Source organism: Falco biarmicus, chromosome 6 (genome assembly GCF_023638135.1).
Source record: "Falco biarmicus isolate bFalBia1 chromosome 6, bFalBia1.pri, whole genome shotgun sequence".
Lineage (NCBI taxonomy): Eukaryota > Metazoa > Chordata > Aves > Falconiformes > Falconidae > Falco > Falco biarmicus.
Window position 1 is genome coordinate 28,035,765 of NC_079293.1, and position 27,947 is coordinate 28,063,711.

General features: G+C 39.4%; 1 protein-coding gene across 3 annotated transcripts in view; it reads left to right on the forward strand.

Moving 5' to 3' along the window:
- ASAP2 (ArfGAP with SH3 domain, ankyrin repeat and PH domain 2) overlaps positions 1 to 27,752 on the forward strand; it is a 96,360-nt gene extending 68,608 nt beyond the window's left edge. The window contains exons 15-28 of one of the 3 annotated variants that reach the window (XM_056343752.1): positions 330 to 463; positions 1,549 to 1,643; positions 3,345 to 3,534; positions 3,979 to 4,064; positions 4,246 to 4,361; positions 4,849 to 4,916; positions 6,784 to 6,897; positions 10,591 to 10,846; positions 13,330 to 13,491; positions 14,390 to 14,558; positions 16,189 to 16,256; positions 19,985 to 20,097; positions 24,011 to 24,133; positions 25,087 to 27,752. In XM_056343752.1, coding sequence (XP_056199727.1) covers positions 330 to 463; positions 1,549 to 1,643; positions 3,345 to 3,534; positions 3,979 to 4,064; positions 4,246 to 4,361; positions 4,849 to 4,916; positions 6,784 to 6,897; positions 10,591 to 10,846; positions 13,330 to 13,491; positions 14,390 to 14,558; positions 16,189 to 16,256; positions 19,985 to 20,097; positions 24,011 to 24,133; positions 25,087 to 25,161 — 1,769 coding nt within the window. In that variant the 3' untranslated portion in view covers positions 25,162 to 27,752. Of the gene's footprint in view, positions 1 to 329; positions 464 to 1,548; positions 1,644 to 3,344; positions 3,535 to 3,978; positions 4,065 to 4,245; positions 4,362 to 4,848; positions 4,917 to 6,783; positions 6,898 to 10,590; positions 10,847 to 13,329; positions 13,492 to 14,389; positions 14,559 to 16,188; positions 16,257 to 17,019; positions 19,445 to 19,984; positions 20,098 to 24,010; positions 24,134 to 25,086 lie in introns of those variants that run through there. The other 2 variants (XM_056343751.1, XM_056343753.1) reach the window with 2 other exon arrangements.
- Positions 27,753 to 27,947: the final 195 nt, after the last annotated feature.

Here is a 27,947-nt window from a genome sequence, read left to right on the forward strand (position 1 = left end):
CCACCAGTTGAGAATGTGACACCATTATATTGGTGGTGGAAAAATGCAGTTTTTGAAAGCTGTGTGGAGAACGACAAACTGGACTGTTTGAGTAGCTCTCACACTGAGAGCAATGGCCTTTATAAAAACAAACAAACAAAAAAAACCCCCAAAACCACAAGCAAACAAACAAAAACCCCAACAGAGTAATGTAAAGACTTAAATAAATAAAAAAGATAATTCACATACAGGTATCTTATTTTACAGAATTTAATTTCTGTATAATAAGTTTTCTAGAATTAAATAATTGCCTGAATAAATTTTAATTTTGTGGGTGCTTTCTGTTTCAGATCCTACCTGGCTTTCAACAAATTTGGGAATTTTAACTTGCATTGAATGCTCAGGAATCCATAGAGAACTTGGTGTTCACTATTCCAGAATGCAATCACTGACATTAGATGTGCTGGGAACATCTGAACTTTTGGTAATCAAATTACTTTTAGTAACTTAAAAATAGTTACTATAAAATAATTCCAACACAAGTATATTTTTGTCACCTGGAGTACTGCATTCAGTTTTGGGTCCCCAAAGAGGGGACAGCGGACCTGTCAGAGCAGGCTCAGAGGAGGGTCACAAAGATGATCAGAGAGCTGGAGCACTGCCTGAAAACAGGTTGAGAGAGTTGGTGGTGTTCAGCCTGGAGAAGGGAAGGCTCTAGGGAGAGTTTTTAGTGGTCTTTCAGTACTAAAAGAAGGGTAGTAGGGCGTGTAGTGACAGGACAAGGGGAAGTGGCTTTAAACTGAAAGAGGGTAGGTTTCAATTAGCTATTAGAAAGAAATTCTTTACTGTGAGGATGACAAGACACTGGCACAGGTTGCCCAGAGAAGCTGTGGATGCCCCATCCCTGGAAGTGTCCAAGGCCAGGCTGGATGGGGCTCTGAGCAACCTGGTCTAGTGGAAGGTGTCCCTGCTCATGGCAGGGGGTTGGAACTAGGTGATCTTTAAGGTTCCTTCCAAACCAAGCCATTCTATGATATGTTGTTCCAGTCCTGAAGGTTGCCTCTGGATAAGCATAAATTAAGAAAACTTAATTCTTCAATTTTAAGGGAACCTCCTGGAACATAGTGTCTTACTGTAAACTTTGCCTGATCTTAAAATTCAAATTACTAGAGGCTACAGAGTTTTTGTGTTTCCAAGTCTTTTTACCCTTGGTTGCTTTTTAAAAGAACACAGTTGTTTGACATATGAATGTGCCTCTCAGATTTAAAATTTAAGGACTTCATAAATACTTACTCCATTAATTATTTAGCATTATTTTAGGAGAGAACTGTAATCCTCAAAGGAAGAAAATGTATTCAGCTTTGCTACACAAAGAAGTTTCCACATATCAGCTGTTCTGTTACAGTTCATGTGTGTGTTCTTACCCAGCACAAAGTATTTGCTGGAATCTAGGAATCGGAAACAAAAAGTCCCAACTCCGATTTTCCCTTGTCCTCCCACTAGTATGTGCGTGGCCAATAACTGAACATGTTTACTAAGTGGTCTTTGGATTATGTTTTTTTTAAACAGCTTGCAAAGAATATTGGGAATGCTGGGTTTAATGAGATTATGGAATTCTGTCTGCCAGTTGATGAGATGGTCAAACCTAATCCAAGCAGTGATATGTAAGTAAAGAGCCACTACTTCTGAAAAAGGCAGGCATTTAATGTAATATTGCTAATGGGTTGTGCCATTATGGTTTGCACCAGCAGGCCATGGAAGGCATAATGTTTTACACATAGACTTACAGTCAAGGATTAAACCTTTTTTCTGATGCTTTGCATGCCTCTTTTATTGAACTTTATCTGATTGTACCTTCCCTAATAGTAAAGATAATTTTACCAGCCCTCTGAATCATGATTTGTGGGACAGAAACAAATTAGCCATGACTTGTTTGGAATTTTAAAGACTTACAAGGGTAGTAATTAAAACCACAGCTATTAATTTTGTGCTATTTAAAACAGAACCAGAATAAGGTGCACGTGTTACCTGAAAGATACTGAACACCTAGTGTTTAGAAGCTATACCTAGGACTTAAGTCCATAACTATGTGGAATGAAGACAGAATATTTAATTGAATTCCTTGAAAAAAACTGAACGGTGATGGCAGAGACACAGCAAAAACAGCTGGCTACTTGGCTGGGTATTACTCTATCAGAAAAGAGCTAGTAAATGATGCAGAAACAAGCCCAAAAGAATTGGCTTTGGATTAAGCTGATTTTACGTTATTTGGACTTTCACCATTCCGACAGAACCAGCATTAAACCATGCAGTTTAAATAATTCTTGCCAATTATATTCAAGTGTCAGTACTATCAGTAATAATAGAGAATATTAATAATTAGAAATACTAATGATTTGACAATGCTGAATCAATAGCATACGAAGACTTCTAAATATTCATATTTAAGATAAATCATTTAGTTTGATACTTCTGCATATCAACATTTCATTTAATGAAATGAGAACCTGAAGACTGGCTTTTTTTTTTAACTGTGAAGGCATACTCTCATATGCTTTAGGAATAAGAGCTATCCATTGATTGAATTTATTTGATTTTTTTTCTTTTTGCCCATTATGTAGTATCTAGATGATAAAGTATGACTTTGTTACATGTCTTCTGTGCGGTGTTACATACATCCCAAAAGCTGGTAAGGAGTTATGCCTTTGGGAGGCATGCAAGCTCCCCTCTTGCTGTGATTGGAAGAGTAGTCATTTGTTGGTTGAGTATCAACAGCAGAAGGGGTAACTCATATGCTGATTCAAGTGTTCTAAGTCTTCACCTCAGTTCAGAGGTGAAACTAAACGCTCCACTACATCCTCCCTGTTACAGTTGTGATCCAGAGTTGCTTTACAGAACGTACTCGCTGCTGTCAATACAGATCCAAGGCCTGGATAGTCTATGCATCAGAGGTGTAAGACATATTTTTGTATCCCATGCCTTCTGTCTCTTTCCAGCATGTGTAGGAGTTCAAGTTAGGTAAACATAAACCTGCAAGGCTGCTCTTAACAAACCAGCATTATGAAGCTTTGATGTATCTTCTGTACCTAGACCTGGGTAATCTTGATCTCAGCTTCACACCAGAGTTCAGAGGGGAAAATTCATCATCTGTCTTCATACTGGATGTTTGAATCTTCTTCTGTAGCTGTGTTTCATACTGGAAATACGAGACTGCATGTCTTACATGCATATTTAAAAAGAAAAATTTTACTGAATGAGAAATAGTCTTTCCCAGATTTTATTTCAAATTACTTGCATGTATTTATGGAAATTCTAATGTGTATCTTCTGCTAAAAGTTATAGAAGTAAATTATATTCAATTTCAGGAATGCAAGAAAAGATTATATTACTGCCAAGTATATTGAGAGAAAATACGCAAGGAAAAAGCATGCTGACAATGCAGCTAAATTGCACGCTCTTTGTGAAGCAGTCAAATCAAGAGACATTCTTGGATTAGTCCAAGTATATGCTGACGGTGTGGATCTCACAGAAAAAATTCCACTGGCCAATGGCCATGTAAGTATTGTAAATTTTATTGGACAAATTGTTATAAGTGCAATATGCTTTCATTAATCAAAAATGGCTGGGTTTTTTTTTTTCTTATTTGTAAATAAGATTTGAAACACTGTTCTGAACACTTGTCCTTTTAGGGACATAATTTAATGGTAACAGAAGATATTATCTAAAACAGTTTCTATACACTGTCATTATTTTAAATGTGTTAAAATGTTAAATATGAAATCAATCAGTAATCTATTAGTTTTCAACCCACTTTTTTGTTTACTTCAAAGAAACAAAAGGGAAGCAATAAAAGTCTTCACAAGACATGTTTTAATGGTAGCATGTCTTGATATTTTGAAATGAAAAGTTTTAATTGATCTAATTGGTGTCTTCGTAAAATTCCTGCTTCTCTGTAGATCAGAAAAAACAAATGTCCTCTTTTTTTTTTTTTATTCTTAGGAGCAAGATGAAACGGCACTTCACCTTGCTGTTAGGTCAGTTGATCGAACATCCCTTCATATAGTTGACTTTTTAGTGCAGAACAGGTAAGTGTATGGAAAACTATTATTGATACTGCTTTTATGTCAAGTAATATAAATACTAAAACTAATTCTAGTATTTGCAAATGTAATTTTATTCTTTGAAAATCTTGTAATGAGAAAGGTTTATTAATATAGGATAGGAAACTAAGTTTAATCAGCTTTCTTCTTTTTTGTACTCCAATAGTGGCAATCTAGATAAGCAAACATGTAAAGGTAGCACAGCCCTGCATTACTGCTGTCTGACAGACAACGTCGAGTGCCTCAAACTGCTGCTGAGAGGGAAGGCTTCTATTGAAATAGGTAAAAGGGTAATGTGTACTTCAATTTCGTATTCGTCACTGCTTCAGATAAGAAACAGTGAATGTGGAAGAATTGCATTTTCTCCTCAATTGTTTATCATAATTCTGTGAAGACAATCTTCATTATAAAAAAACTCACACCAGTATTCAGTGTTTATTTCAAGCTTAAAATTTCCTTACACATTAGACTTGTTATTTTAACAAATCTAGATAAGTAAGTACCAAGAGTTTTGGCTGATACCTTGTCTAGTTTTATACTTGCCATTTCATGGCTATCATTCCATATATATGACATGTTAGGTTGCTACTGCTTGTTACATTCAGAGGGTTGGTATGAGTTGGACCAACATGTGAAGAAAAGAGATGAACTTTAGAGTGTGTTGGTCTAGTTCTTCACTATGTACCTGTAGGTTTGTCTTTATCTTTAGCAATGGTCATGTTAATAGTGACAGCTATCATCATAATTTTCTTTTCTTGCTGTAATATAGCTAACGAATCAGGAGAGGCACCACTTGATATAGCTAAACGTTTAAAACATACTCACTGTGAAGAGTTGGTAAGTATGGCATATTATTGTATGTTTGTGTATTTTTGAACAGAATCATGTCTGAATATTTAACATTTACAGTTAAATATGCGACTAATATATTCCAGACAGAATAGTTGTAGGCTTACAAATAGTTATATCATAAGTTAGATGTGTTTAAGAAGAAAACCACATTTCTTTTCAGATGCTTTGAAAAGGCTAAACTTCTTGGAGCCCACGAATTATACTGTTTGAGCTATTAGTCCCAGATCCACAAGTAGGATCCCTTCAGTAATTTGCAGACACCACCAAGCTGGGGGGAGTGTTGATCTGCTTGAGGGCAGGAAGGCTCTACAGAGGGATCTGGACAGCTGGGACCGATGGGCCAAGGCCAGTTGTATGAGGTTCAACAAGGCTCAGTGCCGGGTCCTGCCCTTGGGTCACAACAACCCCAGGCAGCACTACAGGCTGGGGCAGAGCGGCTGGAAAGTGCCTGGTGGGAAAGGGCCTGGGGGTGCTGGTTGATGGCCGGCTGAACGTGAGCCAGCGGTGTGCCCAGGTGGCCAGGAGGGCCAGCAGCACCCTGGCTTGTGTCAGACACAGTGTGGCCAGCAGGACCAGGGCAGTGACCGTCCCCCTGTACTGGGCACCGGTGAGGCCGCACCTGGAATCCTGTGTTCAGCTTTGGGCCCCTCACTGCAAGGGGGACTTGGAGGGGCTGGAGCGTGTCCAGAGACGGGCAGCGGGGCTGGGGAAGGGTCTGGAGCACAAGTCTGATGAGGAGCGGCTGAGGGGCTGGGGTGTTTAGCCTGGAGAGGAGGAGGCTCAGGGGGGACCTTATCGCTCTCTACAGCTGCCTGAAAGGAGGCTGTGGGCAGGTGGGGGTCGGTCACTTCTCCCAGGTAACAAGTGACAGGACAAGAGGGAATGGCCTCAGGTTGTGGCAGGGGAGGTTTAGATTGGATATGAGGAAAATTTCTTCACCAAATGGGTGGTCAAACATTGGATGAGGCTGCCCAGGGAGGTGGTGGAATCACCATCTGTGGAGGTATTTGAAAAGATATGTAGATGTGGTGTCTAGGGACATGGTTTGGTGGTGGACTTGGCAGTGTTAGGTACACAGTTGGACTTGATGATCTCAAAGGTCTTTTTCAACCTAAGTGATTCTGTGATTCTAAGTGTCTCATGTCTTACTGAAATGGCATCACTGAAGTACTTTTTATGGGTGAGGGACATGGATGAAGGCCATTTTCTTGTTGCCCAGAGAAGTTGTGGATGCCACATTGTTGGAAGTGCTCAATGTTACATTGGATGGGACTTTGAGCAACCTGAGCTAGTGGAAGATGTCGCAGCCTATGAGCGGGTAGGGACAACAACACAACACTAGATAACCTTCAAAAGTCTGTTCCAGCCCAAACCATTTTGTGATTTTTTGTCAAGACAAGTTGTATGCTGTCACTACTTTTAGTAAACAAGAAAAATGGATTAGTGGGTTCAGGGCTTCTTCACAAGTGAGTCTGATTAAAAAAAAAAACAAGTGCCATTGCAGTTAATTTCTTTGACTTGGAATTTCTAAAGCAAAGCAAATAGGATGTGGTGCTTATTCTCAGAAAATGGAGAATGGACCTAGAGTGGTTAATGAAAAGACTGGTTGCTTTAGATTTCTTTATGTTGTATTTGGTCACAGAGCATAATTCTTTAAGCTTAGCCCAGTACAGTAATTTCCAGATTACCGAAATCTGTTTTTAAAATAAAATTAGTACTTAGAAACCGAGGTTCTTTCTTTATGTGGCTTTTGTTTGGTTTTAAATATGTTGTTTTAGAATAAGTACTGCCCATAACAGGTGTTAACAGTCTTTTTTTTTCTTTTTTTTTTTTTTTTTTTTTTTTCCCTTAGCTTACTCAAGCACTGTCTGGAAGATTTAATTCTCATGTTCATGTAGAATATGAATGGCGGTTACTCCATGAAGATCTTGATGAAAGTGATGATGATGTGGATGAGAAGCTGCAGGTGTGTATCAATATTTTTTTTTTTCTGTACATATAGATGTGTGAGCATGATGTTCACAATGGTTTCAGTAACACTACTTTTTACTACAGGTATGAAGGCACTGTGAAATAAAGTTCTATAGTAAAATGTAATAGCTTAAATTTTAGTTCCTTAAATTTTAGTTTGTCTTCTTTTTCCTCTTTAATATAAGTTATAGAACATATCAACATGTGATGATCAAATGATGATTACCCAGATGTGGTATCTTTTTTTTTAATGGAGTCAATAGTTTTTTTCAATACATCAGGAATATTTAGATCTGCTGATCATGAAGCAGAACTAGCATGACCTAGGAAAATTGCCTTTCCAAAGACGGGCCTTATAGTATCTTCTCACGTTTGTGAGCACATAGCTTTAATTTTGGAACAGTTTATGCATCAGCTTGTCTTCAGTAGAACTAAACTTGTGCATTAAATAAGCTATGTCCATTAATAGCAGGGTAGGGTCTTAATTATAAATCTTCATGTAGAAGTATTTTTGGTTTTCTCTCTTCTCATACCTGAAATTTCTGATGGTGTTGTGGTGCTGTTGGGTCCAGAATCAGAGAATGGTTGGGGTTGGAAGTGACCTCTGGAGGTTATCTGGTCCAACCTCCCTGCTAAAGCAGGGTCACTAGAGCCAGTTGCCCAGGACCATGTCCAGATGGCTTTTTTGTATCTCCAAGGATGGTCATATTGTAAATATTACGAAGCGTTCCAGTAGCATAGGAACTTCAAAGCATTTTCAGAATTTAATTTCCCAATTTAGGGACCAACTGCAGCACCTAAACATGTCAACAGGGAACGAACTACCATGTTGGGATGCCTGAACAACACTTTAAAATGGTTTAGGTTTCTAGAGGCCAAATAATTTGAAATGGCATATAGGCTCCTAAATACTAATGACATTCTGAAACTTTCGTAATTTGAAGTATTCCATATTAAGTATTGAACACATGATTTTGTTCTTTTTCTGTGTGCAGTGTTATGATTGTTTATTCCTTTTCTGCATCCCTTATAAAGTACAAGGAATACACAATAGGCTTTATGTTAGTTAATCTTCAGTTGTTAGCACAACCTTTTTTTCTCTTGAAAGTAGCTTGCAAAAACCCCTTTCTCTTCTGGATAGTGAAATTTGACTTTTTTCTTTCTACAAGTTTTAGCATTTTAATACTTCTTTTGCAAAGTCCCCATCTCAGCTAAGGCATGAATTGCTAATAATTCATAATGTAAAAGCAAATCTTGTGTGTTGGATTTGTCTGTTTTCAGAAATACTAAATCCTGACAGCCATAGGTTCATTTTTGCCTTCACAGGATGTCTTTAAAAATGCTAGGTCATCAAACCATTGAATTGTCCTAATGTTTTGAAGACTAATTTTGACACCAATAAGTTTCCTCTGTTGCAAAATACCATTTTCGCAAGATTTTGTCTGCATAGAATTCTTCTCCCCATGTCCTTCCTATCTTTTTAGTCCAAGATGGCTATTACCTCTGGTGCTTGACTTGAACTAGCAACAAAGAGCAAAAAACATGTCACGAGTCATCCCTTTCAAAGCACAGTTGCTACCTTTAGAGTCTTAAGATTTTCCTTGACAATTTTGGTATCGGTGCAAGAATCTGGAATCTGTGAGCTGATAAAACCAGCTTCTTCTGGGTGAGCTTTCATATTCTGTCCCGGTATTTATGTATTCCTATATATTGTACCACCGTTCAGATAGTAACAGCAGTAACAATGACCTCTTTTTGATAAAGCAGCTTGAAACTTTGTTATGTTTTGGAGATTTAATTTTTTTCGGCTGTAAAATTTTTTGGGTAATTTACAACTAGGTATCAAGCAAATCCCTTTCTGGGACACCCTAAATGTGTACTTTGGATCTGTTTTTCCTTCGCTTCATTATTGCCAGTTGCTTTCTTCGGTTGAGCATTCTCTTTTTGGCTAGTCCCTGAGCTCCATCTCATATAGGAAGTTCCCTGCTACTCAGCAATGAAACTAAAGTAATGAAACTGCAACTTCAATACCCACTATTAATAGGCTTATACTACAGGGACATTTAAAAGGAGATTAAGGACTATTAATCACAGACTTGTGTCTGTGACTACATTGGATGCACTAGTGAATACTGCTGTTGCTTAGGATCACGTCTGGGCTCTGTTTATAGATGTCAAGCTGTTGGGCTTCTCTCTTTCTGGTAAAGCAATCAAATAGATTTTGTAATCTCTGTCAGAAAAGGTCATGTCTGAAATTTAAGGGTTTTTTAGTTCAGCAGTTTTCCTATAAAAGAGAGCCTAAACTAAAAGAAGGCTAAGACAATCCAACTGGTTTCTGCTGCCATTCCACACACCAGCTGGCCTGGTCCTGCCTCATATTTTGCCTGCATTCTGGCACACGTTTTGCCGTATTGAGCTGTTCCAGTTTGGTAAACCAGTGCAAAGCCAAATCAACAAAACAAAAAATAATTTTCTGCTGGTTTAGAAAGCAGAAGCAAGTGTGGACGGAAACAAACAGCAGAATCGGGACAGTGGAGAGGTCAGGGAATGGAGAGTGTCAGCCAGCGAGGAGTAAGGCTGCTAAACCGAAGTAAACGTAGGGATTAATGCATCTGCTGTCAAGTACGTTATTCTAATAGATCTTTGAGCTATAATGTTGTGCTATAACATGTCTGAAGGCCCTACATGATCACTCCAGAGTAAGTATTGAATATATTCAGATGAAAATAGATTGTTTATTTGTGATACTGTTGGTGTAAATCTTTATTCTGGCTAAATGCTATTACTATAAATGTTTATTTTAATTTCATACTGACAGTACGTCAGCGACATGTTTATGTAACACTATTTCTAAAGGCATACTTATGTTCTCTGAGCTGTGAATTGTTACAACCCGTTCCTGTACTAGCCCCATGAATTTATAACTCCAGCTATTTTAATTATCATTTGATAACAGTTATTGCTACGCTTGCTGTTCAAACAGGAGGAATAATGATAAGTGTGCATAGCAAGCAGATGACTTGCTGTAAGTCCCAGATAACTAATTAGATCTCATTTGATAAGTTGCATGGGATGAGCAATGTTCCATTCCTGCTGCCAACTGAAGTAATCTCACGAACTTGTCCCATGGTATTAGTGAGCTAAAAAGAATTCATGAGAAGTTTTGGCTCATAGTTTGTTGTAGGCTGAGCTACAGGTAGAATACTTAGATACATTTCTGTCTGGTTTTTGAGATCACGCTCATCTATTTGGGATCTAATACTGCTGAACATCAGATGAGGCTTAGGATCTTCAGGGTTTTATTTACTTTTGAAAATATTACCTGGTATTTTGATGCAGGGAAACTTTACTGGATCCAGTCTGAATATTTATATTGACCATCGATAAGAGTATAGTCCTGTGTATATAGCGATACAGTATTATCCTATAAGACTCTACTACAGGAGAAAATAAGAAAATAATTGTTTTGAAATGCTATTCACATTTAATCTTTCTTTTGTTAATGTTCACAGTTACTTGGCCTTGAAGAGGGCGGAATGTAGCTTTTAGATTACGTATTAAAAGCAACAAAAATGCATCTTAGAAGGCATTTTTTCTTTCTAGACACTATTAACTTTCTATCTACTAATAAACAAAATGAGTACAACTAATGTGGTATCAGTGAGTTACTTCTGTTGTTGTGTTTAAGCAACCCAGTCCCAATCGGAGAGAGGACAGGCCTGTCAGCTTCTATCAACTTGGGTCAAACCAACTTCAGCCTAATGTAGCATCCTTGGCAAGAGATGCAGCAAACATTGCTAAGGATAAGCAAAGAGGATTTATGCCAAGTATATTACAGAACGAAACATACGGAGCAATACTCAGTGGCAGTCCACCTCCCATTCAGCCTGCAGTACCTGTTACAAGTAGTGCACCTCCTCTACCTCCAAGGAATATTGGCAAAGGTACTAACACCAGACAATATCATTGTATGTTAGAAGAATGAGATCATAACTTTTTTTATATTATTACATTTTTAGGTTTTCTTTTGCAGCTATTTTGCACAGGTAAGTATTGGAACAGTTTATTGATAACTTCATTTTATGTACTTGAAGTGAATGTGCACAACCTGTTCTGAGTTTGGTTTTCAGTATACCTGCAAGAAAGCACACAATAGTGTTCGGGAAAACAATGCCTAGGTAACCTCAGTAGAGTTAAATTATTTATTTAAAGGAAGGCTGCAGTCAGGTTAGTTCAGCAAATTGGTTTTTGTTATATTCCATCTTTTCATACTTCTGCTTCCTGAAGATGTCATTGTCAGAGTTCCGTTTAAACGTACAATTTCAATAGCATTTGACTGCTGTGGAAAATTGTTTAAGGCCTGTGAGAATGGAGAGCATATGCAGAACGTGAGAGGGTTTAACCTTGCAAAGTCTTCTCTTAAATACATGCTTCAAGGTTGTTGAAATAAAATTGTAAGTGTCATGATGTGGAGAACTGAATGATTTTAAAGAACTGGTAGCTGACTCAAAATCTAACTGCCAATTTCTGGTTATACCCTGATCAGCAAAACAATGTGAAATGTACATGCCTCATCCTGGTTCAGAAGGGTTGTGTGCTTGCAAAACTCTATCATTAAAGCTGATACTGTGCACATCATTCTTATCTTCATATGTAATCTGTTTGGATCATAGTGAAGAAGCATAGAGAAATCTGTATAGGTCTTCTTTGTACAGTACATGTGCGGTGTAATTCATTGTTTTAGTATCTCTATTAATCCAGCAGCTTTCATGGATGCTAAATTTATGTAAAGTTCAATTCAAGAAAAATGGCCGTCCAAACACATGGTTTTCTATGGTGCTGTAATTCAGACTCCCTAAGAGGAGATATTAGCATGGAATGTTCTAGGCATATGTGAGTGGCTTCTGCCTTTGGGAGGACTGTACAGAGGTCAGAATGCAAGACTCCATATACCAGTGATTGTGTCTGAGATGGCAAATTGAATGTCTGTGTAATATGAAAAGTCAAGTTACTGGTCTCACAGAAGTGGCTGCAGCATAAAAGTCAGATTAATATGTTATCTTGGAGACAGAAAAACTAAGAACGATAGAACAGCGTGGTATTGGGTTACTTAAAAAGGGTGGCATGAGACTGGGGGAAGTTTAGCAACATACAGAAGTTAACCAAGGTGGGGTTCCTTTCATCTAACATTTTTGCATAAAGTCTAAGCTTAATATCTAGACACTTCTTTTCCTTGATGGAAAGGAGTGTTTCCCCCACCAAACAGGAAAATTTACCCAAGGAGTTTGCGTAGTCTAACTGTTAGATTCTATCTCTGAATTAGTAATACAATTGAGTAGTTAAAAAGACTATTCTACCCTTTGATATTATTTTAGTCATGGCCAACCATACTATTTTACCCACTGTTTACCCTTGATTAAATGACACTTTTCAAAGAGCGTCATTTTAATTTCATTCCCAACCCCAGACAACTTGGCAGTGGTATAGTGCAACTCGTGCCAAGAAAGCATGCTGCCTGGCTTAGATTATTAGCTCATATTCTTTACTTTAGCAATGTATTAGCCTATCATTTTATATTCTTAGTTAAAAGCTGTAATAGTATCATTGATCTTAGCTTCTTGTTGATTGCTGATGTTGTTGATGTTATGCTTACGGTGTATTATTACTCCTTTATCTTCTTAGCTTTAGGCTGTTCTCCAAGTCTTCTGAGCCTTTTATGCTTTTCCTGCAAGCTAATATTTATTCATACCTTACTCTGTTTCATCTTTTCTTGATATGATGCTCATGTGCTGAGTAGGGAGAAGTGGCATGATACGTGCAAATTACTGGCTTTATGAAGAAAACCTGTAGTGTGTTTTTATGAACTGGGGAGGCAGCTCTTCAGCTTAAGAATGGAGTCATTTAGGAGGCCCCCCAAAAGTTGTACTTTGTTTCATGACTAGCTATTATACCTTCTTGTTTGGATGAAATTCAGAATTGCAATTTTATGTCAATTCCAAGACAAAACTGATGTTTTGCTTTAAGTCAGCAATGTCTGCTAATGCTCATGCAAGAGTAAAGTTCTTTTCTTGCAGTACCCAAGAAGATTACAGCTGTCAGTCAGGGATTAAAGAAGGTAGCAAGACTTGCCTTCTGTCGTCTTGAGAAATTTCTGTTTTTTCAAGTGTTGACGTATTTTAAAGTAATGTCTGCGGATGAATTTTACTTGGGTAAAGTGTTAGTAAGACTTCACCCAGAAACTTGTATGTCATTTTTTTTTTCATACCAGACTCTGGTTTCTGCTGTGGCATTCCAGCAGGATGGCAATGGTTCCTATTGCTGAAATAGTGGTATAGCTACACCATTTTTAAAAGCACGGGTGTGAATATTAACACTTTGTGCTTAGGGTAAGCAATAATAATAATACAGTATTTTCCTCTCTTTTTAGTTCAGCCTTCAGTTCTTGGCAGTGGTATTCAGACAATTTCTTCATCTAATGCAATGTGGAAGACAAATTCTTTAGGAGTGGAAAGTATAAGCAGGCAGAGGTCTTCATCAGATCCACCAGCTATTCATCCCCCTGTGCCGCCATTGCGTGTAACATCTACAAGTATGTTTCCACTTTCCCCTGTTTTCCCTTCTGCTGTATCTAATCATAGTTGGCTTATTTTTCCATTTCCACAACTCATACTTCCTCTTTTGGTGACTGTAGCTTTGGCCTGTCGTTCCCATCCAGTAACTTTGTATGAACTGTCTTCTCTGATGCCCTAGTGAGGACTGTATGGTGTAGTGCAGGGTCAACAGGAAATACTACCTATTACTAGAGCGAAAGAGCTCTTCACTTTTTATATATGTGTTGTTGCAATGCCGCATTTCTCCCTAATTGTAAAGATGAGTGTTACATGTAGGCCTGGGGCTATGTCTCCACGTTGTGCTTGGTTGGTGCAGACCATAGGAATGCAAGAAGATGCTTTAATGCGTTACCAGCTGCTGTTGTGGTTTCAAGAATTCAGTAGAAATTTTAATTAATTGCTAAATGTAATGTGAAGTTATTTAGATGTTAATTGTAACAGGATTTGATATTCCTCTAAATAAAACTTCTCAGATATTATTCCCTCAGTTATTTTTCTATAAAACATGAACTGAAGGTCTTGATGGGCAAACACTAGTAGCATTTCATTAAATATATTCTGATCTTGTATTTTCAAGAAAATTATGGACTTTGGTAAGAATTTTCTTTGTTTGTACTTTAGTGCTTGAATGAATTGAAGTACTTGTGAGCTCTCTGACCTTGGCTAGGTGGAACAAGAGGTAAACCTCTTTCCAAAGAGGTCCTCCTTTCAATGGAAAGATTGCTTTCTGTTTATGTTATAGATTACAGGTAGTAAAGCATTTTTCTTGGATTGGGGTAAATCCTGTAACAGGAAAATATCCTGTGCTGGGAACACAAGAAATAAAATGGTAAATAGGAATTTAATTCCACTTCACTGTCTAACTTTCTTCTATAGATGTGCTTTCTCCGGCACCACCGCCTCCAGTGGCAAAAACAGCCAGCATTATAGAAGCTTTGAACCAGCAATCTAAACAGCAACCAGCTCTTCCACAAACAAAGCCAACCCCACCACCGCTGCCCCCACAACCTCCTAGTAGAATCTCTCAAAGAAAGCCTATTCCTGGGTAACTGATGTCATTTTAATATTTAATATACTTCATGATTATTAGTAACTTTTTAATTTTATGGTATATAACGTGGAAGTCATCTATACAGCATGCATACTTTTGCCAATGATGTATTCTAGAGTATGGGAATGAACAGAAGGCAGGCACTAAGGGAGCAGATCACAAGACAGCCTAGTGATTTAAGATTGTATGACTTGCAGAATATCTAAAGAATGCTTAGCCGTGATAGAACTGAGAAGCCACAAAGAGTAATCCATTTCTAATTCTCATCTAATAACAAAAAAGAGATAATGGGATCTTATGTCTGATTGTGCCATTTATTGTTCATATACTTTGACTAGGTTCAGTTCCATTCAATATTTTCATTCATGGCAGGAGTACAGAGACCTGGAACAGAAAAAACTGTTTTTAAATTTTCAGGAAACAAAGTTAGGAGGTACAAGTGTACTGGAAAAGAGGATTATATCGAAAGCAGTTGAGAAACTGGAATAATAGTCAAGGGAGGGATTTCATTCAGTAAGCAACACTTAGGAACAATCAACAACAAAAACAAGCATGGGGAGCAGCGGAGTGTGGTTAAGCAAAAGTCCTTAAAAGAAAGATCTGCAAGGACATAGTGAGTCATAAATAAAAGGAAGTCAGACAACTCATGCTGCTGTGGAAGAGTCAAAGAGAGATAGTATTGTTTGATTATAGCCTGCAAAGTGTATGAATTCATCCTTCCAGTTGACTGAACATCAGTAATGCCTCAGCTGGACTGCTGTAGTGAGGCAGAAACCAGGGCAGATGAATAAGGTAATGAGTAGTCTAGAAAATAGGACCTGTGAGAAAAGTTTGGAACAAAGAAGATTCTCTTACATTTTTTAAAAAAGAAATTGTAGCATAGATACAAAATAGATAAAATATATACAAAATACATAGTGTTGGATTATGCCATTCCTTTTTACATCTCATAATGGCTCTAAAAAAGAAGACTTTCATTTAAGCTATGTCAAGAAAAAATCAGGTAGACACTACAGAAAGCTTTCCAAAAGTAAGCATAAGGAAATAAAGCAGTAAACTACCTGGGAAGGTTTTGGAGTCTCTGATGCTGAAAATTTGGCGGAGTACAGCCTATGCAAACTTAGATAGTTATAAAATAAACGAAGATGTGTGTGCTTGTATGTGAGATAAATATATTTGATTGATCCTTTGTGAATGATGGAGGTAAATTACCTTTGAGCTCCCTTTCTAGTCCTTTGATTGCATACACCATACAAAGTAAAAGGGAGAAGCAACTTCCTGAAGCTTGCTGTAATGTACTGACTGGTATGGATACGTGATTTTAACAAAGAATTTTAAAATAGCAGTGAAAGAAACTTCAGAATTTAGGAAAAGAAAATCAGCTCTACACAAATTGCAGTAATAAAGCCTATATTGTTCTTCTGCCTTTTTTAATTAAGTGCATCTTATAATTGGCATAATCAAAAATACGGAAGCAAAGTAGTATTTTTAAAAGCAAAACAGTTGTCACCAGAATATACAGAAGACATGACAAGAATTTTATTATTTGGAAACTACTCTGTATTGTTGTGTTTCAAGTTCTTGTTTGTTTCTCAAATGGATGAATTTCTAACTTTGTGCACAGGACTGAGAAGCCATCTGGATTAACTAACAAAGGGCAGTCCAGAGGACTTGGTTCCCTACAACAAACTGGTAATTGTGGTTTAGACATTTATTTTATTGTAATCAAGCTATCATTATAACGGTCTAAGGGAGAGTGTGTGGGGGGGGTTTATTTGCCTTACACATTTAAATACAGTCAGTACAATCATTCAGTTCAGGAGGTTCCTGGAGTCTGTGGAAGGTAACTTTCTGACACAGCTGGACAGTGAGGCAGCCAGGGGAGATCCCGAGCTGGACCTGCTGTTTACAAACAGGGAAGGACTGGTGGGTGATGTGGTTGGAGGATGTCTTGGGCATAGTGATCCTGAGATGTTATTGGAGAAGTAAGGAAGGGGGTCAGCAGAACCACTGCCTCGGACTTTCAGTGGGCTGACTTTGGCCTCTTTAGGAGCCGGGTTGACAGAGTCCCCTGGGAGACAGTCCTGAAGGGCCAAGGGGTCCAGGAAGGCTGGACATTCTTCAAGAAGGACATCTTAAAAGCGCAGGAGCAGGCTGTTCCCGTGTGATGAAAGATGAGCTGGCAGGGGAGAAGACCAGCCTGGTTGAACAGAGAGCTTTGGCAGGAACTCGGGGAAAAAAGGAGAGTTTACTAGCTTTGGAAGAAGGGGCAGACAGCTCTAGAGGACTACAGGGATGTCACGAGGTTATCCAGGGCAAGGTTTAGAGAGAGGCAAAAGCCCAGCCAGAACTCAGGCTGACCACTGCTGTAAAAGATACAAAAAAAAATGTTTTTATGGATACGTTAGAAACAAAAAGAGGGCCAAGGATAATCTGCATCCTTTATTTGATACAGTGGGGAACATTGCCATAAAGGATGAGGAAAAGGCTGAGGTACTCAATGCTTTCTTTGCCTCAGTCTTCAATCGCAAGACGAGCTTCCTTCTGGGTACTCAGCCCCCTGAGCTGGAAGACAGGGACGAGGAGCAGAATGCAGTCCCCACAGTCCAGGAGGCAACGGTCAGTGACCCGCTGCTCCGCTTGGACACACACAGGTCTGTGGGGCTGGATGGGATCCACCCAAGGGAACTGAGGGAGCTGGTGGCCAAGCCACTGTCCATCATCCATCAACAGTCCTGGCAAGCTGGAGAGGTCCCAGAAGACTGGAGGTTAGCTGTGTGATGCCCTTCTACAAGAAGGGCAGGAAGGTGGATCTGGGGAGCTTACAGGCCTGTCAGCCTGACCTCGGTGCCAGGGAAGGTTATGGAGCAGATCATCCCCAGTGCCATCACGTGGCACGTGCAGGATAACCGGGGGATCAGGCCCAGCCAGGGTGCGTTTATGAAAGCCCAGTCCTGCTTGACAATCCCAATCTCCTTGTACAACAAGATGACCCATTTATTGGATGAGGGAAAGACTGTGGATGTTGTCTCTCTGGACTTTGGCACCGTCTCCTGCAGAAACTGGCTGCTCACAGCTTGGACGGGTGTGCTCTGCACTGGGTTACAAGCTGGCTGGGTGGCTGGGCCCAAGGAGTGGTGGTGGATGGAGTTACATCCAGCTGGTGGCCGGTCACAAGTGCTGTTCCCCAGGGCTCAGTGTTGGGGCCAGTCCTGTTTAATGTCTTTATTGATGATCTGGACAAGGGGATTGAGTGCACCCTCAGTAAGTTTACAGGTGACAACAATCTGGGGTGGAGTGTTGATGCTGGTTGATGGCCGGCTGAACGTGAGCCAGCGGTGTGCCCGGGTGGCCAGGAGGGCCAGCAGCACCCTGGCTTGTGTCAGACACAGTGTGGCCAGCAGGACCAGGGCAGTGACCGTCCCCCTGTACTGGGCACCGGTGAGGCCGCACCTGGAATCCTGTGTTCAGCTTTGGGCCCCTCACTGCAAGGGGGACTTGGAGGGGCTGGAGCGTGTCCAGAGACGGGCAGCGGGGCTGGGGAAGGGTCTGGAGCACAAGTCTGATGAGGAGCGGCTGAGGGGCTGGGGTGTTTAGCCTGGAGAGGAGGAGGCTCAGGGGTGACCTTATCGCTCTCTACAGCTGCCTGAAAGGAGGCTGTGGGCAGGTGGGGGTCGGTCACTTCTCCCAGGTAACAAGTGACAGGACAAGAGGGAATGGCCTCAGGTTGTGGCAGGGGAGGTTTAGATCAGATATGAGGAAAAATTTCTTCACCAAATGGGTGGTCAAGCATTGGATGAGGCTGCCCAGGGGGGTGGTGGAATCACCATCCCTGGAGGTGTTCAAAAAACATGTGATATGGACTTGGCAGTCCTGGGTTAGTGGTTGGACTTGATGATGTCAGAGGTCTTTTCACCCTAAATGATTCTGATTCTTGTTTCTCTTGATTGTGTAGGCCCTGACGCCTCAGGCTGTTCAGCATGAACAGTTATGGGCCAATTAATGTAAATAATGGGGCCGTGTAATAAGAAACAGAATCACAGAATGGCTGAAGTTGAGAAGGGACTTCTGGAGATTGCCCAAGGCCGTGTCCGGATAGCTTCTGAATATCTCCAGGATAGAGACTCCACAGCCTCCGTGGACAACCTGTGCCAGTGCTGGGTCACCCTTACAGTAACAAAGTGTCTCCTGATGTTCAGATAGCTCCTCCTGTGTTTCAGTTTGTGCCTATTGCCTCTGGCCCTGCTTTCCATCTGGGTGGCCACCAAGATATAGTGACGCGTGGGCTCGTTCATCCCCAGGTGCAGGACTTCGCACTTCCTTGCTCCAGATTTCCCCCTGGTCTCTGGGACCTGGGATTCCTGAAGACCATTCTTGCTAGTAAAGGCTGAGGCAAAAGTGGCATTCAGTTTCTCAGCCTTTTCCATGCCCTGTGTAACCAGATCCTCATCTCATTGAGCAATGGACCCACATTTTCCCTAAATTTTCTTTAGTTACCTGCGTATTTACAGAAGCATTTCTTGTTGTCTTTGACATCCCTTGCCAGATTCAATTCCAGTTGGGCTTTATCTTTCCTAACCTCACCTAAATCCCACTCAAACAAAGGATGCATTATGAAAACCTTAGTTTACTCTCTTATTTGCATGTGTCATAAACAAGGTAGCAGATACACCTTTTAGAATAGAAGGATGTGTTTCTAGTTTGAAAATCCAAAGCTCATATAATGTCACTTGTAATTAAATTGCAGATCAGTATCTGTCTTTTCATTATAATGAACAGAATTCAGAGTTCATTATTCATTCTGCACTTTTCATTGTTCAAAGTAACTACTACTTTGGGACGTTACATTAATGTCATATTAATAAAATGTCCAAAGGAAAGTTGTGTGGATTCTGTGGTGTTTGTAGTGGAATTTCTCCTACTTTCCACTGTATCTATTAGTTTCATTGGGTTTTACTGTGATTCTTTCTTGTTTTGCTTGACATACCGAAGGGGAATTTGCTAATGACTATTTGCCATCTGTGTCAGGAGTCTCCTGTGAAGGATACAGCATCTTGATAATGATGGTCTTTACTAGGAAAGAAGGGTGCTGAAAGCGCACAGTCTGTAGTGAGCAAATGGGGAAATGGAATATTTGGTTCTGCTCTCATCTGTGTCATAGGCTTTTTTCTCTTTTAGCATGTCTGCAGTATTAAAGGTCTTAGGCAGTTGTCTTTGGGAAAACAGGCCTGTTTTGGTAAGGAAAAGGATAGAAAAATTCTGTTCATTTATTTTGAAGGAACCATTAAAAAATGAAATACTTGTGGGATATAAAATTATTTGTATCTTTTAAAGAATAATTAATTTGGTTTCAATTTGTAGAATCACTTTTACTGTTATTTTAAAGCATGCCTAAAATTTACTTGTTTTACTTACCTTAGGAGCAGGAGAGTCATCTTCTGTATGTGAAATTCCAGTAACACAAACTGGTTCTACAACAAATACTTTGGCACAGATCCAGCCACCAGCACCAATGCCAAGGAAATCACAAATAGTAAGTAGACAATCTAGGTTTCTGTCAGACACGGTGTTGATATAATAGTGTATCCTGTTATGGAGAAAGTGTGAGAGTCATGAAAAATAAAAAACCCGTATCCTGTGTTAAATATGTGCATGACTGTGCTAATTATTTATGAAAACTGTGCTTTTCTTGCATTTGCTATATGATAGTATGCAATTTTAAATTTAAAAAAAAGCCACCAACAAAACCCAAAGAGAAAGCAAAGAAAAGATGGCTCTTTACTTGTTGTCCAAATGTGACCAACACAATGTACAGAATGTATGGTATAACTTGCTGAAGGTATGTAAGCTTCATAAGTTAGTTACTTGTAGGTGAGCTTGGTGAGTGAGTCACTTGTAGATCATACGTAGCTTCATTCTTAACCTTCAGTGAAGTAAGTAATAAGGGAGCTTTTGTGCTTACTTTTGTAATATAAGTTAGCAGAGTTGTTCGCATCAATAGATCAAATGGTTTCAGACAAGACTAGTAGGAGTCAAGCTCAGAACAAAATAAACTGGTTCTTTGTGCGGTTCATTCTCTTTGCATCTCTTTGTCTTTCATTCATTGGGTGACAGGAGAGAAATCTCTTAGTGAGTACACAGAAACCGCATCTGACTTGAGACATCCCCAGCTGGAAGGTGGCTGAAGGGGAAGGCTGCAAGTATTGTATGTTCTTCTTCTGCACCCTCCCCCAGCCTTACAGTGACTGTTAGAAGAGAGATGCTGGATTTAGATGGTCTCTTGATACAACTGTGTGGCCTTCTTTTATTTATAATCTAGGACCATGAATGGTAACACACATGTTAGTGTCAATACCTGTATTCTTACACTGGCGTAGGTAAAGGGATGCATTTCCATATGTCAGGTGAGCTGTACATTATGTGTAGTTCAGCTAGATCTTTGGTCCTTGCTCTCGTTTTATGTTGCTTTCTCGTGTGATAGACATAAAACATTCATACACGCTTGATCGTAACAGTATTTCTCTGCAGTAAGTAAATCACCATACTTTGTGAGAGTCCATACTTTCTGAGACGCTGTATGTGACTACGTCTGGGCTGTTTCATGCTTTACATTCTGTGCAGGAGTGTGGTTCAGTGGGTGAATAATAAACTGAGAGGTAGGAGATGTGCTGTTCGTGGCTCTGCGACTGTCATATTAATGAGCTGTAACGAGAAGACCTGCCTTCTTCAGTTCTCTGCCTCTCTTCCTTCATCCATTTTCCCATCTACTGAAATAATAGCTCTCCAGGACAGACTTCAGTGTATTTGTGTGCATAGCCTTGCTTGTTTATCTTGAGCATTTAGAACTACTATTAGCTGTTTCTCATATAATAATGCTGAAAAGCCACGGAGGCATCTGGAGTTCATCTTGCATTAGTTGGGAGTATAAAATCTTCTATTTTCTTGCCTCCCCGACTCTTGTTCAATCAAGTTACTGTCTTTCTTGCATCAAAACAACTTCCATGTTTTAGGCTACAAGAAAACAAAACGGTCTGAGTAGTGTAAAATGGAATATCTATCCCTTTTGCTTACGTGCACAGAGGGAACTGCCATATTTATTTTGTGAAGCTGTTGAACTCTTATCACAATTTCTGTTGTGTTTTCTGGGATTCAGGTGTGAGCATTGGCCACATACTCTGAACACATCCGTTGGTTCTGAAATGGCTGTTTACCTGGGTTTCTGTATAAATGAAAGTTGTATTAGTTTCTCTATCTTGTTCACTCCTTTTTAGTTTTATAGGACAATTGCTTTAGTTATGACGAAATGAGCTATCCTGGCTAGTTTCTAGGGAACAGTATCTCCACTGTCTAATATTAATTGCACGTAATATGAAGAACAGATCTGACTCTTCAGGTGTCTCTAGGGCTTCAGTAGGGTGAATTTTGTGAGACTGAGAAAATCAGCTGGATGATTTTCTTCTGTCATAGGACAAAGAATTAAGGGAAACCTGGCTTAGGGAGTATGTGCTAGTTAAGGTGCTTTAGCTAAATCAATCTAGCTAAAGCATCTTAGCTGAGATTTAGTCAAGGGCCCCTCAGCTAAAGAGCTTTTAGCTAGATCAGTCTAGCTAAAGTACTTTGGCTAAATCGCTCCATTTAGCCTTATACTCCAGCTTTTTTGCTGAGTCCTTACCCTGCCAGAGGATCCAGAAGCCAGCCCAGGTTTAGGAAATGATTGCACAAGTGCTTTACTTGTAGAAGAGTAAAGAAAAAAGAGGTCTAGTTGGACGTGCGCATGTAGCCAGCAGCTTATCTCCTATACAGTGCATTTGCCTAATAGTCTAATTTTCACATGGAAATTCCTGATGCATCTTTTTTTCTTCTATGTATATTTTAGATTTTTGGAACCATATTGTAGATACATGGGAAACTTTCCTGGAAGTTTTTAGTCTTCTGGGAATAGGATCTATTTTCATTTCCTTGCCTTCCAAAAGAACAAGAAATACCTGTAATTACTGTACTTTGAAGTTAGTGGTTATATCACTGTTGTACTGGTGTGAAGCTTTTCCTTTTTGACCTAAAAGGTGGCTGTGGTTCAAACTGTAACTTGACTGAGATGGAGCATCTGGCAAAATTGCCTTGATGCCGTGCAAGGCTGCCAGCTCACAAGGGTGTGCCCAACAGCTGGAGCCTAAAGTTATGCCTGGTCTGGGCAGGGCCAGTTTTTTATATTGAAATGCAAATGGATAGTTACAGAGGAGCATAACATCATGCTACCTCTTCTCCTTCCCCATACACATCCTCCTTTTTCTGCATGGCGCTCAGCTCTAACAAAATGGCACGTTAAGAAGCTGTTGGGTAGTACTGTCCTCAGCAGAGCATTTTGCTGGTAGGAAGAAGCAGACTTGTGAGTGGACTCTCTTCCCTCCTTACAAGCTTCCTGCTCCATGGCTGACCTGACTAGAGGCTGGGACTGGTGCCTGGGAGTCTCCAGGATGGTGATGAGACCTTCTTTTCCTTATCCCATCTGGAGCCTCTGTCCCATACACCCATTGCATTAACAGTTGTTTCTGGATCTAAATGGCACTTACAGCTCTGCTCTCACATCTTAGGGTAGAAAGGAGAGATTTTTGCTGGCTGTGGCTGGGGCAACGAGGGGAAAAGGGTGGACTCATGGTAGGAACTTATGCCCTGCCTCCAGGTCCTGTGCCTCTTCACTCCTTGCATGGAAAGACTAGGTAGGTAGCATTATTGTCAGTCAGCAATAGAGAATGAGGAGGCTGAAAACAAAAGTAGCAGAAGGCTTGGGTTGCACCGAGAGGGGTATGAGATTAGGACAGTGGATACTGTGATAGCAGAGCAAAACAATTTCAGCATCACTTCAAACAGAACCCAACTAGGATTGGAGTCCCACTGCAATATTGGAGTATTGCAACTTCTTATTAAACTTACGTATTAGAAGAGTTGCCAAACCACACTCCTGTAGCTTGCAGTCCTCAAAGCACTACAGAGAGGCAGAGGATGTTTCGGAGGGTTTGTACACTGCTGAAATGGGTTTAGCAAATTAAGAAGGGGCATACTGGCAGGTGGCTCAAGCCTCTTTCTGATAATGCTGGTGCTGTTACACTTGCTGTGTAGCACTTGAACTTGATCAGCCTGCCTCCTGCATGAAATCATTCTCACTGCTGTGATACACAGCTCTGAGGACAGGTTTGGATGAGTCACAGTGGAAGATTGCTAAGGGGAACCTGGCCCCTGTTGGAGGTGCCGTTGGTTCCAAAAGGCTTTGGGTGCTGCCAAATTCAGCCTGAAGCATGAGCACCCAGCGTAAAAGATACAGCTGAACTCTAACCTATGAAAAGTAGCAGTTTGAAGCAGTTCTGAAGCTTCCTATAGACCAGCTCTAAGTCTCTTCTGTCTCTTCTCTGCTATATTGCTTTTTACATTTACATATTTTTATATTTCAGTCAAAAACTAAACCCAAGAGAGTAAAAGCAATTTACAACTGTGTAGCAGATAACCCAGATGAGCTTACGTTTTCGGAGGGAGATATTATCGTGGTTGATGGTGAAGAAGATCAGGAGTGGTGGGTGAGTGTTTTGCATTTTCTATCAACACACTTGGAAAGAAATGAAATCTAGAGGTTGACACTGACTTCAGAAGGTCCCCTGCTGTTTTTCCAAATAACAAGAAAAGTTTCATCTCATGGGAACCTGATTCCAGACATTTCATTTGCTCAAAAAAAATCAAACCAGACAAATTTTCAGCTTTTCTCATTCAGAAAAAACCAAACCTGATTAGTGAGGTTCACAATACACAGGGGACATGGTCTGTGTGATTCAGGAAATTCTTGGGGTGAGGTGTCAGTGAATTAAGAATCTGCTACTGTTCCAGATGCTGGGTGGTGGGCCTCAGAAGACAGCTTTGTATTGTCCTAACTCATCAGCTGACTGAGAGGGAGAAATGGTCTATTTGAGCTGGGAAACCATCTCAACTATTTACATCCCAGGTTCTCATCAGCTACAAAGTCTTGGGAAATTGTTACACATGAAAATACTTGCATTACTCTGTTAGCTAACAAAGAATAGAACTTCAAATTGCATCTAAGTTGACAATAATGCTGCAGAAACACAAATAGATGCATGTAAAACCCAAAACTGTTGAAGCTTCATCTATCCTTTTACCTTTCGGTGATTGGTAAGTGGGGGAAAAAGAAGCAACTTAACAGAGGCAGAACATGGGCTGTGAGGCATTACAGAATGCGCTGAAATGGTGCAGCAGTATACTGCATTAAGAGGTGTTACTTTCAAAGAACTGGATAATACATTTGAATTTAGAAAAAAAAAAAGACACGTCTACAGCTGAAAAATGAGTGCACCCAGTAGGACTGAATTTTCCTCTTCACAAAAGAAAAACACCACTACTGCAAAAAATATGTAGGGAGAGGCTTGCATGTTATAGGCAGGAAGGTGACTGGTATTCATTTTGGTGTGACTGAAATAGCGTTTTGAAATTAACTTGAAAAATATCTGGACTCTTTCAGATTGGTCATATTGATGGAGATCCCAGTCGGAAAGGAGCTTTCCCTGTATCATTTGTGCACTTTATTGTTGACTAAATTGCTACTGATAAGTGGAGACATTTCTCATTTCCAGCGGTCACAGAAATATGTTTTGCTCTATTTCATTTCATCTACCTATCTGCAGATGCCTTGCCAGAGCACTGCCCAAGTCCTAGGTACTGTAGCTTACTTTTTTATTGCCATCATTCTGATTTTGGGACTTCTAAAACTTTTTCTATGTGAAAACTTCTTGTGAGCAGTTTACACTTTAAAGAAAACAATTCTTCCTGTATTTTTCAAGGTGAACTGAAAAGCTTTAACAATCAAAATCCATCTAAGTGTGTGAACATCACAACATTATGACTGTTCTTTTCAATCAATTCACTGTAATTTTACTCTCCCTTCTGTAACATGACAGTACCACAGTTCAGTGTTGCTTCCCCAGTCAAAGAAATCGTGTGCATCTAACAGGGCAGTGAGTTTATCCAACACTCAGTGCCATTTGAAGTGTTGGAACCAAAACACGCGAGCTGCTGCATAGTTCTAAAAGGACTTCAGCATCTTGCCACACTGGCTGTCATCCAGGATGTCAACAATTGTAGAAGAAACTTTTAATCGGGTGTCTTTGGCCAGGTAAAAGCAAAAAAGTATTTCAGTTTACCACAAGAGAAACTTCTTTCTTTCAGAACGGATGTAGATATTTGCGTAAAGTTATCTGAAATCTGTGTTAGTCGTTGAACTTCCTAGTTCTAATTTTGTGAGCTTGAGACTGTTTCATTTTTCTATGCTGCACGTGTGTAGAACCTGTTTTTTGAATGTTCTTTATGTACGTTACATCCATTTCGGTCATTTAATGTGACTACTGCTGGCTAACTAAACTATGGCAATATTAACGAGTTACTACATTAACTCAAGGATATGAAAACTGCACTTCCTGAAATGTACTCAACTATGATGATGGATTGCAGAGCATTTCTTACACTTGTCTCATTATAGTGATTAGACTTTGTTTTTAAATTCTTGAATTTTCTTAAATCATCCAGCAATGTGTTCACAGAGAGAACATATTTGGTGGAACACTTAAGATAATTATCCTTGGTCAATAGGGTATCAGACACCTCACAAGTACGCTACGTTATGTTCCGTTTTATAAAGTTTGTGTGCCACTACCTTGCAAACAATGATAGTTTGCTCACTCACTCTGTATTTATATAATATACCCACATATATGGTAGCTACACTGTTAAATTTGTTTTAATAATTTGTGGAAAAAAAAAAAAAAAAAAAGCTAGGCCATGGATAGTTCATAGTTGGTTGATGGAATACAAAACACCAACACCAAAATGATGTCATTTTGATGTTTGTATATTGTGAAATTGTACCAGGTTTTGCTTATGCTACAGGAAAACAACTGATGGCATAGAATAAGAAAAACTGATGTCTAGGTCACATTGGCTTTGATCACATTTTGTGAATATTGTATCTCTAGATTTATCAAGAGAACTTTGAATTTCTGACAAATGGTGTTTAAATTGGCCATTTCATACTGAACGGAATGGAAAATGGGCCAGCACCATATATGCTTATGTGGAGAAAAAATCCCGTTGCGTTAGTGCTGGAAGAGCAACACTGATCTTACCTTGTATTGCCTTTCCTACATGGTACAGTTGGTTGACAGCCTCTCGAAAGTGTGGGTACAGCCAAGTCCATGCATAACTTTGATTTCCTAGATGCTGTTGCTGCAGTAATAAATGGGGAACAAACTGGAATGTTTCAAGATATTTTTGTTGCAAGTTGAAGCAAATTAGTCTGTATTTTCAAAGTTCCCGGTAAAACCATAGAGTAATAGTTTAGCACTACAGTTTTATTCACTTACTGATATGTTCAGTTTGCAACACTATTTTGTATGTTTCTATCCCTGATAGAGTCTAGAGAGTAAATGGGCATATTATTTTGCACAGATCTCCTAATGTACAGTATTTTTAACACAGAATCTTATAGTGTATGTAACAACTCGTAAAGTTAAACGATGCAAATTTTCCTTGAGTTCTGCTAGAAGAGGAATACACTTTAAAGTATCACAGCCTTCTTCCCTGGTCACTTAGAAACCAGGAAACTTGTAGAACACAACATAACGGCACTAACAGTGCATACAGCTACAATCTTGAGGACCAATAAAGAGCAGCTAAACAAAATTTACCCCTCGATTTTTCCATGTTTCTCAAAGTTTGCTCCTCTGGCAGAGGGAAAAAGAAATTCTAGAGCCTGTAGATATCTATTTATAATATAAAATTAAGAATTTTAAGTCCAAAATTTTGGCATATTTCATACAACTTTTCAAATCTGATTAAAATAATGATTCAAAAAAACCCTGTTAATAGACAGACTATTAGGTTGCTGTGTTAACTGTTTAAAAAGGAGCAAGTGACACTTAAAATGCAGCTTAGAATGCTATGAGATGTATAATATTCAATTCAGTTGTTTTTATTTTCTTTAGTTGCAGAGCAACTGTACATATTGTATAACCTAAAATCAACTCTTATTTTCAATGTCCTGGATGCAGTGATTTATAATTAGAGCATGATTAATAAATTTTACTCTTGTTAACCAGTCAAATGTCTGGAAAAATAAAACTACTTTTAAAATCACTTTGGCTACGTCTCTTCTGTTACTCTGCATTGCTTAGGCAATATTGTTCCTTTTGACATATAAAGGAGAAATACAAACAAGTACATTTTTTTGCTCAAGTGCTACGTCTTCTGGATTTTTAGTTGAACATAGAAACTGTGTAGACAGCACACCTAAGATGAAATTAGAGGTGTAAATAACCAAACAGCTACCTA